General features: G+C 42.0%; 1 protein-coding gene across 1 annotated transcript in view; it reads left to right on the forward strand.

Annotated features, from left to right (window-relative positions):
- The window catches only part of rabgap1l (RAB GTPase activating protein 1-like), a 166429-nt gene that overhangs the window by 44137 nt on the left and 100047 nt on the right, over nt 1–22245 (forward strand). The window contains exons 12-13 of the mRNA XM_061738822.1: nt 12310–12403; nt 13416–13566. Of these exons, the coding sequence (XP_061594806.1) occupies nt 12310–12403; nt 13416–13566 (245 nt within the window). The remainder of the gene's footprint in view (nt 1–12309; nt 12404–13415; nt 13567–22245) is intronic.

Here is a 22245-nt window from a genome sequence, read left to right on the forward strand (position 1 = left end):
AGCTGATTGGTCGGGGGGCGGGGCCGTCATCACCCTACTCGCCACCGATTGGTCGGGGGGCGGGGCCGTCATCACCCTCCGCGCCACTGATTGGTCGGGAGGCGGGGCCGTCATCACCCTACTCGCCACCGATTGGTCGGGGGGCGGGGCCGTCATCACCCTCCGCGCCACTGATTGGTCGGGAGGCGGGGCCGTCATCACCCTACTCGCCACCGATTGGTCGGGGGGCGGGGCCGGCAGACGTTTGAATCAGGAAGCGGGAGTCAGCGCGAGAGCGACTGGCGGCTCGTGGCGATTTTATTATAAAAAAGGGACAACCAATCAGAAGAAGGGGCGGGGCTAATTCAGGCCAAAGAAGCTCAAGGACTCATTGCAGAGTCCCTTGACACCACCTACGACTTCCTATGTCAAACCATTCAAAGTTTATAGCAGAAAAAAGGGACAACCAATCAGAAGAAGGGGCGGGGCTAATTCAGGCCAATGAAGGTCAAGGACTCCATACAGAATCTGATGACACCACCCACGACTCTCTATGTCAAACCATTCAAAAGTTATGGCAGAGAAAAGTATTCAAGGTGGCGCTGTTGAGCCGTTAGGCCACGCCCATTAATGCAAACCATGAAATATAAAATTTATCACCAGGCCTGGCTTGCATGCAAAATTTGGTGACTTTTGGAGAACTATCAAATATGGACCAATCACATGAAGGGGGGCGTGCCTTTTGGCGTCTAGCGTCGCCACGGTAACACTTTTGAAAGAGAAAAGTAATGCGTGGTGTCGCAGGATGTAGACGCACATTTTGATGTATAACACACCTGGGTGCACGATACGGTTCGGGCTGAATTAACTCTCGAAGGAATGGCATAAATTTCGCCAAAATGACACAATTTATTCAAAATGGCCGACATCCTGCTCGGTTTTGGCCATGGCTCCAAGAGACTTTTCTTTAAGTTGTGCCATGATACAGGTGTGTAGCGATTTTCGTGCATGTACGTCAAACCGTATTGTGGGGCTTGAGGCACAAAGTTTTCCGGGGGGCGCTGTTGAGCCATTTTGCCACGCCCATTAATGCAAACCATGAAATATCAAATTTATCACCAGGCCTGGCTTGCATGCCAAATTTGGTGCCTTTTGGGGAACTATCAAATATGGACCAATCAGATGAAGGGGGGGTGCGCTTGTTGGCGTCTAGCGTCGCCACGGTAACACTTTCGAAAGAGAAAAGTAATGCGTGTAGTCGCAGGATGGAGACGCACATTTTGATGTATAACACATCTGGGTTCACGATACGGTTCGGGCTGAATTAACTCTCGAAGAATGGCATATATTGCTCCAAAATTACGCAATTAATTCAGAATGTTCAAAATGGCCGACTTCCTGTTCGGTTTCGGCCATGGCGCCAAGAGACTTTTCTTTTAGTTGCGACATGATACAGGAGTGTACCAATTTTCGTTCATGTACGTCAAACCGTATTATGGGGCTTGAGGCGCAAAGTTTTTTCTGTCTGAACCAACCAGATGAAGGGTGGGCGCGCTTTTTGGCGTCTAGCGTCGCCACGGTAACGCTTTTGAAAGAGAAAAGTAATGCGTGTGGTCGCAGGAGGGAGACGCACATTTTGATGTATAATACACCTGGGTGCACGTTACGGTTCGGGCTGAATTAACTGCCGAAGGAATGGCATAAATTGCGCCAAAGTGACACGATTAATTCAAAATGGCCGACTTCCTGTTCGGTTTCGGGCATGACGGCAAGAGACTTTTCTTTAAGTTGTCCCATGATACAGGTGTGTACCGATTTTCGTGCATGTACGTCAAACCGTATCGTGGGGCTTGAGGCACAAAGTTTTCAAGGGGGCGCTGTTGAGCCATTTTGCCACGCCCATTAATGCAAACCATTAAATATCAAATTTTTCGCCAGGCCTGACTTGGGTGCAAAATTTGGTGACTTTTTGGGCATGTTAAGGGGGGCAAAAAGGCCATCACTTTGTCAGAAGAAAAAAAAAAAAAATAATAATAATAATAAAAATTCCTGCAAATACAATAGGGCCTTCGCACTGCAAGTGCTCGGGCCCTAATAATAATAAAAATTCCTGCAAATACAATAGGGCCTTCGCACTGCAAGTGCTCGGGCCCTAATAATAATAATAATAATTAAAGCTGCAAGCAGCGATGAACGGGCCCTCGCACTCACGGCCACCGCCCCCCATAAGTATCAGAAATGACACCACCCACGACTTCCTATGTCAAACCATTGAAAAGTTATAGCAGAAAAAAGGGACAACCAATCAGAAGAAGGGGCGGGGCTAATTCAGGCCAATGAAGGTCAAGGACTCCATACAGAGTCTGATGACACCACCCACGACTCTCCATGTCAAACCATTCAAAAGTTATAGCAGGAAATAGGGACAACCAATCAAAAGAAGGGGCGGGGCTAATTTTCACCAATTATGGTCAAGGACTCAATACCGAGTCCCATGACACCACCCATGACTCTTTATGTCAAACCATTCAAAAGTTATGGCAGAGAAAAGTTTTCCGGGGGGTGCTGTTGAGCCATTTTGCCACGCCCATTAATGCAAACCATGAAATATCAAATTTATCACCAGGCCTGGCTTGCGTGCAAAATTTGGTGACTTTTGGAGAACTATCAAATATGGACCAATCAGATTAAGGGGGCACGCTTTTTGGCGTCTAGCATCGCCACGGTAACACTTTTGAAAGAGAAAAGTAATGCGCGTAGTCGCAAGATGGAGACGCACATTTTAAGGTATAAGTCACCTGGATGCACGTTACGGTTCGGGCCGTATTAATTGCCGAAGGAATGGCATTAATTGCGCCAAAATTACACAATTAATTCAAAATGGCCGACTTCCTGTTCAATTTCGGCCATGGCGCCAAGAGACTTTTCTTTAAGTTGCGACATGATACAGGTGTGTACGATTTTCGTTCATGTACGTCAAACCGTATTATGGGGCTTGAGGCTCAAAGTTTTTTCCCTCTGAACCAATTAGATGAAGGGTGGGCGCACTTTTTGGTGTCTAGCGTTGCCGCGGTAACGCTTTTAAATGAGAAAAGTAATGTGCGTCGTTGCAGGACAGGGACGCATATATTGGTGTAGAAAAAAAAAAATTGCTGACAAAAAAGTGTGGATACTGCGGGAATCGAACTCTGATCTCTGACTCCAAAGACGGGAACACTCTGGCTGAGCTAAGACTCAGCTTGTCATTTCTATTTGACCTACTGACTTATGAGAGACCAACATATCGATATTTAGTAATGTAAGTCTGGAGCTGTTTTTTCTAATTTTTTTAAATATTTGTAAGTTATAAATATTAGTAAAACCCTACTATTTTAATTATTACTTTTTCTGTAACCATTCTGCCAAGGTTGTAACCGGGCTGAGCGGGGAATATTTCTGACGTCACCACATTACAGGGAGCTGATTGGTCGGGGAGCGGGGCCGTCATCACCCTACTCGCCACCGATTGGTCGGGGGGCGGGGCCGTCATCACCCTACTCGCCACTGATTGGTCGGGGGGCGGGGCCGTCATCACCCGACTCGCCACCGATTGGTCGGGGGGCGGGGCCGTCATCACCCTACTCGCCACCGATTGGTCGGGGGGCGGGGCCGGCAGACGTTTGAATCAGGAAGCGGGAGTCAGCGCGAGAGCGACTGGCGGCTCGTGGCGATTTTATTATAAAAAAGGGACAACCAATCAGAAGAAGGGGCGGGGCTAATTCAGGCCAAAGAAGCTCAAGGACTCATTGCAGAGTCCCTTGACACCACCTACGACTTCCTATGTCAAACCATTCCAAAGTTATAGCAGAAAATCGGGACAACCAATCAGAAGAAGGGGCGGGGCTAATTAAGCCCAACGAAGCTTAAGAACTCATTACAGAGTCCCATGACACCAACCACGACTTCCTATGTCAAACCATTCAAAAGTTATGGCAGATAAAAGTATTCTAGGGGGCGCTGTTGAGCCGTTAGGCCACGCCCATTAATGCAAACCATGAAATATCAAAGTTATCACCAAGTCTGGCTTGCATGCAAAATTTGGTGACTTTTGGAGAACTATCAAATATGGACCAATCACATGAAGGGGGGGCGCGCCTTTTGGCGTCTAGCGTCGCCACGGTAACACTTTTGAAAGAGAAAAGTAATGCGTGGTGTCGCAGGATGTAGACGCACATTTTGATGTATAACACACCTGGGTGCACGTTACGGTTCGGGCTGAATTAACTGCCGAAGGAATGGCATAAATTTCGCCAAAATGACACAATTTATTCAAAATGGCCGACATCCTGTTCGGTTTCGGCCATGGCTCCAAGAGACTTTTCTTTAAGTTGTGCCATGATACAGGTGTGTAGCGATTTTCGTGCATGTACGTCAAACCGTATTGTGGGGCTTGAGGCACAAAGTTTTCCGGGGGGCGCTGTTGAGCCATTTTGCCACGCCCATTAATGCAAACCATGAAATATCAAATTTATCGCCAGGCCTGGCTTGCATGCCAAATTTGGTGCCTTTTGGGGAACTATCAAATATGGACCAATCAGATGAAGGGGGGGTGCGCTTGTTGGCGTCTAGCGTCGCCACGGTAACACTTTTCAAAGAGAAAAGTAATGCGTGTAGTCGCAGGATGGAGACGCACATTTTGATGTATAACACATCTGGGTTCACGATACGGTTCGGGCTGAATTAATTCTCGAAGGAATGGCATATATTGCTCCAAAATTACACGATTAATTCAGAATGTTCAAAATGGCCGACATCCTGTTCGGTTTCGGCCATGTCGCCAAGAGACTTTTCTTTAAGTTGCGACATGATACAGGTGTGTACCGATTTTCGTTCATGTACGTCAAAGCGTATTATGGGGCTTGAGGCACAAAGTTTTTTCTGTCTGAACCAATCAGATGAAGGGTGGGCACGCTTTTTGGCGTCTAGCGTCGCCACGGTAACGCTTTCGAAAGAGAAAAGTAATGCGTGGGGTCGGAGGATGGAGACGCACATTTTGATGTATAACACACTTGGGGGAACGTTACGGTTCGGGCTGAATTAACTGCCGAAGGAAGGCATAAATTTCGCCAAAATGACACGATTAATTCAATATGGCCGACTTCCTGTTCGGTTTCTCGACATGACGCCCAGAGACTTTTCTTTAAGTTGCACCATGATACAGGTGTGTACCGATTTTCGTGCATGTACGTCAAACCGTATCGTGGGGCTTGAGGCACAAAGTTTTCAAGGGGGCGCTGTTGAGCCATTTTGCCACGCCCATTAATGGAAACCATTAAATATCAAATTTTTCGCCAGGCCTGACTTGCATGCAAAATTTGGTGACTTTTTGGGCACGTTTAGGGGGGCAAAAAGGCCTTCCTTTTGTCAGGAAAATAATAATAATAATTAAAGCTGCAAGCAGCGATGAACGGGCCCTCGCACTCACGGCCACCGCCCCCCCCATAAGCATATCAGAAACGACACCACCCACGACTTCCTATGTCAAACCATTCAAAAGATATAGCAGAAAAAGGGACAACCAATCAGAAGAAGGGGCGGGGCTAATTCAGGCCAATGAAGGCCAAGGACTCCATACAGAATCTGATGACACCACCCATGACTCTCTATGTCAAACCATTCAAAAGTTACAGCAGAAAATCGGGACAACCAATCAGAAGAAGGGGCGGGGTTAATTTTCACCAATTATGGTAAAGGACTCAATACCGAGTCCCATGACACCACCTACGACTCTCTATGTCAAAACATTCAAATGTTATAGCAGGAAATAGGGACAACCAATCGGAAGAAGGGGCGGGGTTAATTTTCACCAATTATGGTAAAGGACTCAATACCGAGTCCCATGACACCACCCACGACTCTTTATGTCAAACCATTCAAAAGTTATGGCAGAGAATAGTATTCTAGGGGGCGCTGTTGAGCCGTTAGGCCACGCCCATTAATGCAAACCATGAAATATCAAATTTATCGCCAAGTCTGTCTTGCATGCCAAATTTGGTGACTTTTGGAGAACTATCAAATATGGACCAATCAGATTTCAAAATGGCCGACTTCCTGTTTGGATTCGGCCATGGCTCCAAGAGACTTTTCTTTAAGTTGTGCCATGATACAGGTGTGTAGCGATTTTCGTGCATGTACGTCAAACCGTATTGTAGGGCTTGAGGCACAAAGTTTTCCGGGGGGCGCTGTTGAGCCATTTTGCCACGCCCATTAATGCAAACCATGAAATATCAAATTTATCGCCAGGCCTGGCTTGCATGCCAATTTTGGTGCCTTTTGGGGAACTATCAAATATGGACCAATCAGATGAAGGGGGGGCACGCTTTTTGGCGTCTAGCGTCGCCACGGTAACACTTTTGAAAGAGAAAAGAAATGCGTGTAGTCGCAGGATGGAGACGCACATTTGTACGTATAACACATCTGGGTTCACGATACGGTTCGGGCCGTATTAATTCTCGAAGGAATGGCATATATTGCTCCAAAATTACGTTAATTCAGAATGTTCAAAATGGCCGACTTCCTGTTCGGTTTCGGCCATGGCGCCAAGAGACTTTTCTTTAAGTTGCGACATGATACAGGTGGGTACCGATTTTTGTTCATGTACGTCAAACCGTATTATGGGGCTTGAGGCGCAAAGTTTTTTCGGTCTGAACCAACCAGATGAAGGGTGGGCGCGCTTTTTGGCGTCTAGCGTCGCCACGGTAACGCTTTTGAAAGAGAAAAGTAATGCGTGTTGTCGCAGGATGAAGACGCACATTTTGATGTATAACACACTTGGGGGCACGTTATGGTTCGGGCCGTATTAACTGCCGAAGGAATGGCATAAATTGCGCCAAAGTGACACGATTAATTCAAAATGGCCGACTTCCTGTTCGGTTTCTCGACATGACGCCCAGAGACTTTTCTTTAAGTTGCCCCATGTTACAGGTGTGTACCGATTTTCGTGCATGTACGACAAACCGCATTGTGGGGCTTGAGGCTCAAAGTTTTCAAGGGGGCGCTGTTGAGCCATTTTACCACGCCCATTAATGCAAACCCTTAAATATAAAATTTTTCGCCAGGCCTGACTTGCATGCAAAATTTGGTGACTTTTTGGGCACGTTTAGGGGGGCAAAAAGGCCTTCCTTTTGTCAGAACAATAAGAAGAAGAAGAAGAAGAATAATTCCTGCAATTACAATAGGGCCTTCGCACTGCAAGTGCTCGGGCCCTAATAATAAAAATTCCTACAGATACAATAGGGCCTTCGCACTGAAGGTGCTCGGGCCCTAATAATAAAAATTCCTGCAAATACAATAGGGCCTTCGCACTGCAAGTGCTCGGGCCCTAATAAAGTTAATAACTACGTTTACATGCAGTCAAAATTAGAGTTATTGCTAATATTCCGGTTACTGAAACATTCTGAATATTCCGTCTACATGGTAATTAATCATTTGGGATATCTCGATCAAACCAGCGACGCGCGGAGAACATCATGACGCAATTAGCGTCATTTCTGCTTCTTCTTCCTGTATCCAAATTCAAAACAAATGCAGCTTCGCGCAACTTTTCGCTCACCTTCTTGTAAATCTCGCTATCCCGGTACTTTCTACCGTCTACAAATGCCAAAATGTTCATATCCTTCATTACATTTATGAAGTGATTAGTCTCCTCCTCACTCCAAAAGTGTGGCGTGGTCTTGTGTTTCTCCGTGTTTATAAGAACTTCCTGGACTCAAGAGACCAGGATTCCTTGCGAACAGAGCATGCGCAGAAAACAAATTCCTGTTCCGTTTGATGGGGATATTCCGTTTGGCGTTTACATGACCGAATATTCGGGTTTTAAAAGGAGTAACCCAGGGGTCATATTCGGGTTTTTAAAAACCTGAATATGAGCAAATTCGGGTTATTCAAAGGGGTTATTGGTGTTTACATGGCCGTGCAAAACCGGGTTATTGCCAATATTCGGGTTTTAAAAAGGTTATTGATGCATGTAAACGCAGTCACTCACTGTTAATAGGGCATTGAAAATAAAACATTTGTGAATATATATTAGTTAATAACGTTATTTTCTCTGTCTTATCATTTCATTATCATTGGGGGCCTCTGTGGGCATAATGCTTAACCCGGCCTCTAAAAATGTATAATATCAAAATATCAACATACACACACATTATGTTTTCAATGTCATGTCTTGTACACACTGAAATTTTGTAGAAGATGCTTCTATCTATACACTTCCTGTGATTTACTGTTTCAATTATAACGCCATAAAATAAAACAACATGGAGCTTATTTTAGGGAGCATGCATGGCGGCCGCTGGTCCTTAAAAAGTCTTAAATTCCATTTTCCTAAAATAAGGCCTTTAAATGTCTTAATTTGTCTTAAATCTCAATCCAAGGGTCTTACTTTTTTATCTTCATTTTAGAGGGAATTTATCCACTCATCATTAAAAAGTTTATTTCATTGTTTGGAGGAGAATCTCCTGCGGAGGGTCTAAATCTGTGTTGCCAGATTTAGCGGGTTTCCTGAAAAATATAGGACTGGGCGGGTCAATCAAATCTGGGCTGCTTTTCCTGGTTTTTACTATATATTTAGGATAAATTAGTAACAAAAAAGTTTCCATTATGGCAGATAATAGTAGAAACGTAACACAATAAACTCACTGATATTTTATCTACTCATTTTAATTGTAGTCTTTGTTTGCAGCCTGAACTTTTTTGGCTATTACTGTAGCTGTGTTTTAAAGCTTGAAATTTCATAATTTAGGGTTTTAACATAAAGAATGTATGATTTTGGGCTGGTTTTTCATTATTTCGGCGGGTTTTACATCGCATCTGGGCTGGAACCTATCAGCCAGATCTGGCAACCTCAGCCTCAGCGCTGGATTTCTTAGTGACTTGTCTTTTTGGTCTTACATTTTGTTTGAAAATGGTATTAAAAAGTCTTAAATTTACCTTGGTCAAACTTGTAGACACCCTGGCATGTAACCATCAAATGAGAGATGAATCAAGATAGAAAATGTTCAGTATCCTCATGATTTGAAGAGAAAATGACTGCTGTCTTCAACGAAACCAATCTGCCTGCTTCAGCATCAGAAATCCTGTTTGAAAGTAATCCTAGAGTAAAGATGTAGTCCTTCTCCTGGTCCTGGCCGTCATCTTCCCAGATCCTTTTATCACCTGGTGAGATGGCAGTGGCTTTGGACTCACGTGGCCTTCACAAATCTGAGTGCAGAGGATGCAGCTTTATGCTGGGTTTTGAAGGTTTCAAAGGCCTCATCAAGCATTTATAAAGAAGTGAAAAGTTCCTGCAGAGGCTGCGACGATGCGTTGAAGCCACAGTGCAATGAATCCAACGCCATGTCTTCACTTAAAGCAGCACTACGTAACTTTTCCACCTTAATATCATATTTCCAGAGTCATTGTGATGGTACATCAACTTCCAACAGGTTTAATGAACCTCTGTCATGGTCTGAGGGGTCTGTATCGCCTTCACTGGCACTATGTAACTTTGAGGAGCATGGTAGGAACCCTGCCACACTAAAAAACTACACATTTTTACGGCTTTGACTGCTTTACGGCATACGTCACTTCCCCCTCCTTCCCGATTCGTAGTCGAGACGAAAATGGCCGGGGCGTGGAGCGCAGAGCTCAGGAGAAGCTGGTAACCCGTTGCTGCGTTGTGGCTGCAGCAGCTCCACATAACAGACGTGGGGAAAAGATCGCTAATGCTTTAACTTTTCACCGCTTTCCTGCTTGGAGGCAGAACCACGGAGGTCGAGTATCTGAGATAACAAAGAGTCGTCGGCTCGGTTGGATCGCGGCTGTAACGACCAAACACAACCTTCCACAGTTTACCACAAAGAAACACTCACACAGACCGGGGTCGGATCAAAACACGGGTTTTATTCCCCACTTCTCCAGCTAAACGCAGTTGCTGGCCGGCTCTCTGTGGTGCGATTAACCCCAATCTTCAGATAAAACTAGTTTGTTGAGGAAAAAATATTAACTCTATTTGTAGCTGCAGAGGAAAAAAATAACCTCACGAGGAAAACAAAAATATTGCTCATCACGCCTCGGAGCCTCTTGAGCATAATATAGCGGTAAAAAAAAAAGAAAAGTAAGAGTAATACAAAACATGTACTGTATGTTGTACTATTATACTAATTTATTGAAACACATGGCGAGTCAAACATTTACCAAAGCAGCTGCCAAACACTCCTAAACAAGGTAGTAAGAAGTGGGTTGTGCAGAACTGCGATAGTAATCCCTTATAAAGAGTGGCGCTCCGGTGAGGAGCTTCATTCTTTAGTAGGGATTTCATATGAACCCAAACCGTTAATAATCATTATTTTCTCCATATACTCATCTCCCTGGCTTCCTTGTTTAAGGTATCCCGGTAAATTCCAGTTTCTTTCCAGCAGTTTAACATCTTTTTTTTTGCATTCCGTCTGTTTACTTGGTGAAACAGAAAAGTACTTTTGAAAGTCCGTCCCGTCTTCATTCGCTATCAAAACAAATGCACGCAAACGGGACAGGAGTTTTCCGGCAGTACGCGCTGGTGCTCATGGGAAATGTAGTGTTCTTTCTGGTAAAGCACTACCGTTTTTGTCCAAAAGATGCCGCCAAACTCAACAAAAGCTGAAAGTTACATTGTGCTGCTTTAATCCAAAATGTCAGGGCCTCAGTAAAGTCTTCAGCTGGACTGAATGATACCTTTAAACTCGTATAAAGGCTACAACTTCTGGGTTTTGTTGTTAACATATAATTCAAGCACAGTGCTGCCTTTTTACAACAATTTTAACCACCATTGTGTAAATGTTTATGTTTGATTCAGCATCACTGGAATCGGTTAGAGCCATGAAAAATATATAACTGATCTTCCTGCAGATTGCATTTATTCTTTGAAGACAGTTACACTCTTATTCAGTCTTTCCGTCGTCGTAATGTACAGAAACACGATTTGCAGTCGTCATTCCTGCTGCATAACAGACCAGACGGTGCTTCTGTTTCCAAACACAAGTGGTTTGCTGTGCTGATTACCTCTCCTCCGCCTCGCGGACCCGCAGACAGAAAAGCAGCAATAATGGGAGGCGTAGGCACTGCACAGGCACTCCTGCCTCCATTAAGTGTGTGGGTTCAACATCGACAGGTTTTTAAACCTGCAATACAATTCAGAGTAGCTTTAGAATGATTCATTATTTAGCACCTAATTTATGTTAAGCATTTATAAAGTAATTACCATTCCAGCTGGCTGATGACTCAAACAGCTGTCGCTAGGAACTTAAGATTTTACATGTTACCTTTACAAGGACAGAAGGCTTCAAATTAGGGCTGGGGATCGATTCAAATGTCAAGAATCGATTCGATTCCGATTCTTAAGATTCAGAATCGATTATCAAGATTTGATTTGATCCGATTCGATTCCGATATTGATTTGGGTTAGTGTTATTAAAACTGTTTTTTGAGCTGTTGCATGAATTATATGACTGTAGTTATGCTAAATATTACTACTAGTATTATATTGAGATTAAACAGCAAGTATTGGCAGCTAATGATGCTGTAAGGACCAATCAGCTCCCAGAATGCTGATAGAACTGCTTTCAGAAACATCGTGGGTCAGAATTACCAAACAGATCCAGGGAGGAAACAGAGACGGATGAAATGGGTTTTATTTTTTCCCACATTCCGTTTTTATTTGTTCCATTTTCGGTCTATTTGGGTTTTTAATTTTTGAGCATTTGGTTTTTCAGCATTTTTTTTGCAAATGTAACCCCAAGACAGTATATAAAGTAATGAAATAGACAATTTATGCAATTATAACCTAACACTTTAATGTTTTCATACCTTTAAACATATTTAAAGGCAAAAACATGGCACCACGTATTCTCGTGTCCAACAAAACATTCCTTTTTTGGGGATAAACAAAAAAATAACCAAAAGTTGTAATGTAATGATGAAAAAAAAATATATATACATAAATAAAAAAAAAATAAAAAAAATCGATCTTTAGACATATGAATCGATTTTTAGGAATTAATATGAGAATCGATTTAGAATGGGGAAATCGATTTTTTCAACACAGGCCTACTTGAAACCTCCGGCCAGTTAACAGAATTAGTCACAGTCCCTCAAGATAAGCCCACATAGTGCATCCCGCTGACTTTGACCTTACTCTAATGATGAATACATGTAAAAACAGTATTGGTATTTAAATGAGTGTCTGTGCACACATGTGGATGAAGGTTACAGACTAAAACTTCGATGAATGTCAGCTTCTAAATACAAATATCGATTTTGACTTGTGTCTTTCAGATAGTGACAGTGAAATCTCCAGCGGGACAGGAGACGTTTCCAAGGACTGTCCAGAGAAAATCCTTGAGTCCTGGGGTGGAATCCTCAACAGATGGTAGGACATCAGACAAAAGGTCCCCAAGGGCTTGATATGGGGACATTTTACACTATTAACTGATGGAAAACACTTTTTAGAGGTATTAGAAATGACACATTTTCACAAGAAGTATGTATCTTTTATGCAATCTGTTGGAAAAACGGCATATAAAACCAGCTATAAATCTTCCAAAAAAGTTGTCTTTTTGTGCGTTAGCTGAATATCTTTGGCAGCAACACGACAATTTGAGAGGTACTTCTTAACCCACTTTCTGAAATCGGAGTTTGATTTACAGCACATTTATTTCTCCATCTTCCTGGTTTCTATTATATATGTATTCGATTAAACTTGATGTTTGACAATTTGTTAAATTAAGCACCTTTCTTCTTTTTTTCACTTGCTACATCAAGAGCCTAAGGATCAGCTGTCAAAATGCTGTCTGGGTTGCAGACGAGTTAATTATCCTCGTTTAACACCAACCGTCCAAGATAATATGCTGTGCATTCATAGAAATGTGCACTGATAAATCCAATGCGAGACTCTGGAATCTTCCTGGAGATCCTTGATGTTGCAGTAGCACGATGAAGTGACGTTTATCTGAAAAGTGCTTCCATATGCATAAATGCATCTCCATGAAATTTCAAGATTAAATAATAGTGTTGACATGGTGTTTTGAAAGTAATATTTTTAATATTTAGAAGGTAGCACACCACTGTCATTTTGTGCCAATGTTGGCAGACCTGAAAATAAAATGATTATCAATATGGTAGTTATTATGATAGGTCCTACCTTTTATTAATTCTTTAGTTAATAAAAATAAAGTTAAGGGCATTTGAATGAGACTGCAAACATGACACAATGACATGACAACTAGATGGACAAATCTGTTGGTACTCTTCTTTTAAAGAAAGTGAAACACACAAAAGTCACTAAAGTAACTTCAAATCACCCAAATTACCAATAAATGCAAGTTGTTTTAACAGGTATATTTATAAAGCTGCTCTTGTGTTTATGTTTGTTTGTGATTAAGGCACGGAAACCTGTCCACTCGTCCGAAGGGTTTGCCCTCATTGGTCCGCAGTGGCATTCCTGAGCCACTCAGAGCCGAGGTCTGGCAGCTGCTGGCTGGTTGCCACGACAACCATGACCTGCTTGAGAACTACCGCATCCTCATCACCAAGGTAAACGTGCACAGTCACAGAATGTGGGGGGGAGTGAGCTGCATTTGAGGAATTGTATTTATGTTGCAAAGTCTCATAGTCCAACATCTGCTTTCACGTTCTCCCAAACATCTGGTCCCAAAGATTTGTTTATTACATCTGACATTGACGGCTGTTAACTTCACACTGGAACCAAAATCTCAAAAGTTGTTTGGCAAAGAAGAAAAAAGTATGTTACTTAAATATCGGTGAGTTAAATGTTAATGCAGCACTATGTAACATTTCCACCTTAATACAATATTTCCAGAGTCATTGTGATGGTACATCAACTACGGCCCCAATCTTCAGATAAAACTAGTTTGTTGAGGAAAAAATATTAACTCTATTTCTAGCTGCAGAGGAAAAAAATAATCTCACGAAGGAAAACAAGAATATTGCTCATCATGCCTCGGAGCCTCTTCCGCATAATATAGCGGTCAAAAAAAAGAAAAGAAAAAAGTAAGAGTAATACAAAACATGTACTGTATGTTGTACTATTATACAAATTTATTGAAACACATGGCGAGTCAAACATTTACCAAAGCAGCTGCCAAACACTCCTAAACAAGGTAGCCTAAGACGTGGGTTGTGCAGAACTGCGGCAGTAAATCTCTACTAAAGAGTGGAACTCTGACGAGGAGCTCCACTCTTTAGTAGGGATTTCATATGGATCAAACCGTCAATAATCATTATTTTCTCCATATACTGCTTGTTTAAGGTATCCCGGTAAATTCCAGTTCCTTTCCAGCAGTTTAACATCTTTTTTTTTTTGCGTTCCGTCTATTCACTTGGTGAAACAGAAAAGTACTTTTGAAAGTCCGTCCCGTCTTCTCTCAAAACAAATGCACGCGACGGGGACAGGCGTTTTCCGGCAGTACGTGCTGGTGCTCATGGGAAATGTAGTGTTCTTTCTGGTAAAGCACTACCGCTTTTGTCCAAAGGAGCCGCCAAACTCAACAAAAGCTGAAAGTTACATTGTGCTGCTTTAATAGTTACTTCTTTATATTTGTGTACATTTACACTGACCTGTGGTTTCCTCTGGTCCTGGAGCGTCTAGACAGGTATTTTATCCCTCTTTGGTGGGAAGGGTTTACACACAACTACAACAAATGCTGTATTTTTCCAGGCATGGCTGCATATTTATGTTGTTTGGTCTGTGTTGTGGTGTTTGGTGCAGACCTCTAACCGTGTGAATGGTTGAGGAACCCCGCCACTATGATGACGGTAATTGAGAGGATAGATTTGCCTCGTGTGTCCAGCAGCATGTTTAACCTTCCTGACACTGCCATTCATTAGAACCATTCCTTTGAACCGTGTCAGGTCGGGGGAACACTTTAATTTAGCACTGACATTTCTGTCTATGCGCTGTCGCCTCTGGACTAATACAGTTTGTTGCCGGCCTTCCGGCCTCCCGGGGAGCTTGCAAGAATTCAAAGGGAATTTTTCAACCTCTGTTATTTAACTGTTTTGTGTTCTTACGCCACAGTTTTGAGAGTTGAGATTATCGTGGTCATAATACATTATTCCCATGGTTCCTAATACATAATACGCCAAGCTGAAGTGTACGTTTGAATTAAAACGTAGTGTTTAAGCATAGACGCAATTAAAACCTGTCAACCTGCCTTACTCTGTTGTGTTGGATGCTTAAAAGAAAATTTAATTATGGGCCAACTTCATCCAAATATTGCATTACTGAATATTAATATAGACTATTCTTTGCCTCTAAGGTGTGGATTTTTTTAAACATCAATACTTGTAGTTAGTTGGACTTTGGCTATAAAGTTACATTTTTAGTGTCGCCTGTTTAAGAAAGAATATGAACATGTCGTTCAGCTGTAATAGTATATGTAAAGAGAAGTGACAAAGATAAAATAGTTTTAGTGATGACTTTTGCTGTATGAAACTTGGTGATATCTGCAAGCATGAGACTATGATGAAAGTAGAGTCTTTATTTCCCTGATACAACGGCGTCTCCAAAGGCTTGATATGGGGACATTTTACACAATGAACTGATGGAAAACCCTTTTTAGAGGTATTAGAAATGACACATTTTCACAAGAAGTATGTATCTTTTATGTAATCTGTTGGAAAAACGGCATATAAAAGTAGCTATAAATCCTCCAAAAAATGAAGTTGTGTATATATATATAATATCTTTGGCACCAACACGACAATTTGAGAGGTACTTCTTATTCAATTCAATTCAATTTTATTTATATAGCGTCTAATACAACAGATGTTGTCTCTAGACGCTTTCCAGAGATCCAGAACATGAACATGAACATAAACATAAACATAAACATAAACATAAACCCCCGAGCAATTATTACATAAACCATCTTATCCCACTTTCTGAACTCCGAGTGTGATTTAGGGCACATTTATATCTCCATCTTCCTGGTTTCTAATATATATGTATTCAAATGAAACCTGATGTTTGACAATTTTTGTTAAATGAAGCACCTTTCTTCTTATTTTCACTTGCTACAACAAGAGCCTGAGAATCAGCAGTCAGCTGACAAAATGCTGTCTGGGTTGCAGATGAGTTAATTATCCTTGTTTAACACAAACTACCCAAGCTAATATGCGTTCATAGAAATGTGCACTGATAAATCCAATGCGAGACTCGGGAATCTTACTGGAGATCCTTGATTTTGCAGTAGCACGATTAAGTGACGTTTATCTGAAAAGTGCTTCCATATGGCCGCCTTAAATGCATAACGATGATGAAAGAGTTCTTCATTTCCCTGATACAGCAGCGCCCAGATTATTTATTCTGCTACTGCATATTAGTTTTGTTCAAACTATATTCATGTTCTAACATGTATACTTTTTTTTTTAACAATATCTTTATGGTTTTTTCATTTACACACAGAATATTATAATAAAGGACATTTCACATCTATTTCTGACTTAACAGTTTTAACCCCCCCACCCCATCCCACATCCCTTCTCTCTTCACATATTTCTTGTTATACGATCCAAAATTGGTACAAAATAACAGTACCAAATAACAATACAGTCTGATGGTATCTCTAGCAAATTAAAGATATACATAAACTAAACAAATAACCAAAAATTACCCTTTTCCTGTCACCCTCCAAATTCCTTCCCCTTCCGAGGTGCACCAATACTCTGAATTTTAGGTATCCTGCCCTGCATTTTCCTCCCGTAGAAGCACCCCTATGTCTCCTTTTTCAATAAATTCATCAAATGGTTTCCAGATTTTTTCGTACATCCCGAGTTTGTTTTTTTAATGTATAAGTTATTTTCTCCATTGACCTACATTGTGCCATAGCCTTGATCCAAGCACCGATTGTAGGTGCATCCGTTTTCTTCCAGTTGAGAGCAATAATCTTTTTTGCCTGCAATATAGCGAAATCAATAAATTTATGTTCTTGGGGTTTCAAATTGAGATCTGTTGGATATAAATGCAGCAATAACAAGGTGAGCTCCAGTGGAATATTCATGCAGGACAGAATAAGCATAGTTTTAATAATTACGTCCCTCCAGAATTTTTTTTATTTTGTCACATTCCCAAACACAGTGCAAAAATGTTCCTTGAACCTCATTGCATTTAAAACAATTGTCAGGTGTATTACTGTTATATGTACCGTATTTTCTGGACTATAAGCCGCACCTGTATATAAGCCGCATCCGCTCTATTATGCAAGCCGCAAATATTTATGTTGTTAGATTAGATATTTACTACATGTACAGAAGGATTTTGAACTGTAAATGATGTACATGTTTGTACCTAAATAGATCCTTTCCTAACAGTGTCTTTTAACACGGCAGCAACTTTGCTGATTAAAACGGGACAGAACCAAGAGAAAATAACCGGTATTTATTTATCTATTTATCTGTTTGAAATCTGCTTCTACTTCTATCTGCTAAAGAAGAAGTAGCATATTCTTCTTTGTATTTATTTTGTCTTAGTTTTTATTCTAATTCCGGTTAGAGCGCCCGAGCGGTGGAAGAAAAATCCACAGAATAGCCGCACCTTTGTATAAGCCGCATGGTTCAAAACCTATGAAAAAAGTAGCGGCTTATAGTCCAGAAAATACGGTATTTAATTTGATAGGAGTTATGTATATATGTATACTTTTTTTTAAACAAACGTAGAACTGAGGTCATCGATCAGTCAGGTGTGCAACAAAAGTCTGTGACCCGTGCAGGAGACGTTGTACCGCCGGTGAACCAAGGAACCAGCGGCAGCAGCAGCAACAGGAGAGGAGGAGGTGATTTAAACTGAGCAGTCAGAGGTCCTCACTTTTAAAGAGAAGGAGATAAGCAGCGGCAGAGAATTGGCTGGCTCGATCAATAACCAGAGGAAATGGGGAATAGCTGTAGAGAGGTAAAAAGATGGCAGAATGGAGCCATAAACATGAGCGTTGGTGATTGAGGGCTGAGGAGGAGAGGAGCGGAGTGGTTAAACATGAGGACAGCTGGCAGAGTTGTCCCTTCCCCGTGTCACTCGTTTTCCTTTCTCTCTTTCTCTCTCTGATGCTGAGGCTCCTTTTGTCTCACCTGCCATCTTATAGCTGACATGTTAGCCCACCTAACTCTGCACAAAACCCTCATAACCCCTTTTCCTTCTCTCGTTACATCACACCCAGCTTGTGCCGTCTTTGCCACACCCACGTCTTCTGTCTCCCTGGAGTAGTGATGGTATTGATAGACAGTAGCCTGGGATATTAATAGCAACACCCAATGAATGTACAAGAGAAGATGGAGTAGGGGGAGTGTGAGGGAAGGGAAAATGGCAACGCCGTGGAGCTGATGAATGTCTATTGTCGGGGCTAAGTGGCAACATTAATACTGATTGGACTCTGAGTAGAGAGATCGTTGTTATTATGGTAGGGGTATCAGTATTGTAAATACGCATCGTATATCACCGGGAATTCTGTGCTAAGGACCCAAATGGATATTTGATCCCCTGAGAAATCAGCTGCTAATATGAGAATGATGAGTTAGACTTGAGCTTGGCTAACATTCAGACTAAACGGTGCTCTGATGGTTAGGTAGCATGGGCTGTTCCCAGAAAGACAACAGGCCTTTATGGTCTTCTTGCATTTGCGCCACGGATTGGAAAGTTGAGTCGATGTAATGGCAGAATGGTTCGGTAGTGGTTATAGGCAAGGCAAATTTATTTGTATATCACAATTCAACACAAGGTAATTCAAAGTGCTTTACATTGACATTAAAAGCGGCAAGACATAATTAGACAGTAAATAATTCGACATAATTAGACAGTAAATAACAAATATGATTGAATAAGATGATAAGAAAAGAAGTAAAATAATAAAAAGCACAATCTGTTAAAAGTAAGGGCAGTAGAGTACAGCAGGTAAGTTTAATTTAAGAGTATGCTTGAGTAAACAGTAATGTTTTTAACCCTGATTTAAAGGATCTACAGTTGGAGCAGACCTCAGGTCTACAGGAAGTTTGTTCCACCGGTGAGGAGCAGAAAAACTGAACGCTGCCTCACCTTGCTTGGTTCTGGTTCTGGAACCACAACAAACCAGATCCAGATGAACCTCAGGGGTCTGGGAGCTTCATAGGAACTAACAGATCCAGCATGTATTTTGGTCCAAGACCATTCAGGTCTTTGTAGACCAGCAGTAAGATTTTAAACTCTATCCTTTGACTCACTGGAAGCCAGTGTAGTGATTTCATGACCGGTGTAATGTGGTCCAGTTTCCTGGTGTCTGTAAGGACTCTGGCGGCAGCGTTCTGGTTATATGAAATTCAGGCTTTCCACTCAATTAATTTCTCCTTTTTGTTTATATTTTTTTGGAGACCACTGATGATTCTTTGCACACTAGAGAAACTCCTGTCTTAGGCCCCGTTTACACGGAGCAAAACCGGTGGCGTTTTCATGCGTTTTGGCCGTTCGTTTACACGAAAACGAAGCTCAAAGTCACCAAAAACGATCATTTCTGAAAACTCCGGCCAAAGGGGAGATTTCCAAAAACTCAGTTTTCACGTTTGCTTGTAAACAGAGGGAAACTGAGATTTAGGCTTCAGAACGTCACATTATGCAACAGAAACGTCACCAGCATCATTTGTGCAACCTGTTTACAATTTGTTTGGCCACCGTCAATATTTTCTTGTATTTTACCTGTTTTATATTCTAAAGTCACACTTAAAAGTAACTCCACTTCTCTGTCACTCCAAACAAAAGACTCTCGTTCCGTCTTGGAAGTAACTGGCAGTCAAGGCTGATTTATGGTTCCGCGTTACACCAACGCAGAGCCTACGGCGTAGGGTACGCGGCGACGCACACCGTACGTAGGCTACGCCGCCGATTTAACGCGGAACCATATTATTCAGGCTTAACACGTGTCATTTGTTGACGTTTTTTTCCAGGATTCCGATTGGCTAGCATGACTTTATGCTTCTCGTTACACTGCCCCCTGCAGGTTTGGATGCTCATAGCACCTTAACACGGTATTTATGCGGGTTCGTGTAAACGAGGATATTTTTCAAAACGTAGAAGGGGAAATATCCGTTTTTGTAAATACCCGGCTATGTGTAAACGTGGCCTTAAAGTAATGCTTAAAAAACAGTCATTTAGTGGGAATTTCCTCAGTTCCTGGAGTGTGTTGACATAAAAGAAGAAGAGACGATCTTCCAGTTATCATAATAGTAATGTCAAAGGTTTCTACTGTCAAAAAGCATCTATGCCGAGCGCTAGCAACTCGTGAATAAATGCTGACACGTTTTGATGTCACTTATTCTGAGTGTCACGTTCAGTGTTGTTGTTCTCTGGTGTTCAGCTACTCCACATGGAGCATCAACTCTCCATCTCACACAACGTGGCCCGAGGGCAGCTGAGACATTCACTCCTCGCGCTCTCTCTTGGCCTGGCGCAGCCCTGTGTTTGGGGTAGGAGAGAGTTGGCCAGTTGATTGTGACATTTGAGCAACCTTTATGTGTCCCAAGAGCTGGACCAGCTCAAGTTGTGCTGCCACGCTTGAACCCGCCGCTCAGAAATAGCTCAGCCAGCTATTTCAAGGGCTGCCTTTCCAAAAAACCAATCTGGCTTAGAGCCCAGGCGGTGTGTTTAACTGAGGTCAGGATCTATCCTCATGTTTGATGACTGAAGCTGAAGGTCCACCCAGGAGACTTATGCAAAGGGAATTGATTTGTTTGTTTGTTTTTATCTTTTTACTTTAGCACCAGTCTCTCTTTTCACCCTTTTCACCCTAGTCAGAGGTAAAAGTAAAAATCAAACTAATTCATCAAATCGCCACTAATTATAAGCTGTGAGTACAATTTATAAGAAGTAGACATCATTTCTAATTCTAGCTGAGCATTAATGCATATGTAAAGGGCGTTTAAATATAAACCCCACATTTTAAAACTGTTTCCAAACACCCATTCTCCCATAAATCCCCTTTCGCAGGTTAACTGCTGCCGTCCTATTGGATCCTTAAATACGTCATTCATGAGTATATTTATAATTTTGTTTTAATGGATAAAGTCTTTGTTCCCGCTAAATTGTACATCAATTGAATGAAATGGTTTTTCTGTCATTCCCCACCTTGTCATCTCGTCTCGGTTGCAGCTCCCACTCAAGACTGGGGGAAAAGAAAAGCTTGTAACAAACGATGCTCAGAGTGTAAGGTGCTTTTTTTTTTGCTTTTTGTTTGTGAATCATATTCAGGCATCTCGCCAAGCTCAGCGATGACATTGAATGTTGTTGTTCAGTTGACGGTATTATCAGCTGTGCAGCCCGGCTGGAATAATGCAGCGCCCACGCCTCTTAACCCACATACAAACAAAAGGAGTACAATGTACGTTAGATTGGCTGCCATGGTAACTGTAAGATTCTCTGGACTCACTTTTTTCTTGAAGTTCCCCGTAAGAATGACGTGTCTCCTTTCATCCTCCCGGTAAGGCCCTGGTTTGGTTTATTAAGCAGTCAATAGTTGGATTATTGGAATCTCCTCTTCACAGTCACTGCAGTTACCACGTCACATTTTTGAGTTTGCAGTTGTTTGAACTTTTTCTGGCACTATTATCTTAGTTCACTACCTTCATTCGCACATAGAAGGTTTAAATGAATGTTAAAACTACCGATGCACCAATATTAGGGCTGGGCGATATGGACGAAAAGTCATATCTCGATATTTTCTAGCTGAATGGCGATACTCGATATATATCGATATTTTTTCTGTGCCATAATTGGGGTTTCCCCCAAAGCATTATAGCATAGCATCTCTGTTAGCTTCATTTTTTTCTGAGGCAAACCCTTAAAAAAACAATCAGTTTTAATACAAAGCCTCGTGCCAAATGTCACACAGGTACATTTAATCAAATCAAATCAAATCAAACTTTATTTATATAGCACTTTTCCTACAAATAATGAAACACAAAGTGCTTAACAGAAAAAAAACAAAAAAAACAAGAAAAAACAAATAAACATAAAACTTATTAATGCCCCCCCCCCCCCCCCCTAAATTACACACACAGACACACACGCAGACACATGGTGCAGACATGGCTAGGCACAGAGGATCCAGGTGAGGAAACGGTAACAGGGAGCCGTCCACGCCAGGAGGTCTCATAGCCCGCAGCTACAAGGGGGGGGGGGGGGCCACAGAGACCATCCCGGCCCGGACGGATAGAGGAGTCCACACCACAGCGGTGAAG

Source organism: Cololabis saira, chromosome 13, assembly GCF_033807715.1.
Source record: "Cololabis saira isolate AMF1-May2022 chromosome 13, fColSai1.1, whole genome shotgun sequence".
NCBI lineage: Eukaryota > Metazoa > Chordata > Actinopteri > Beloniformes > Belonidae > Cololabis > Cololabis saira.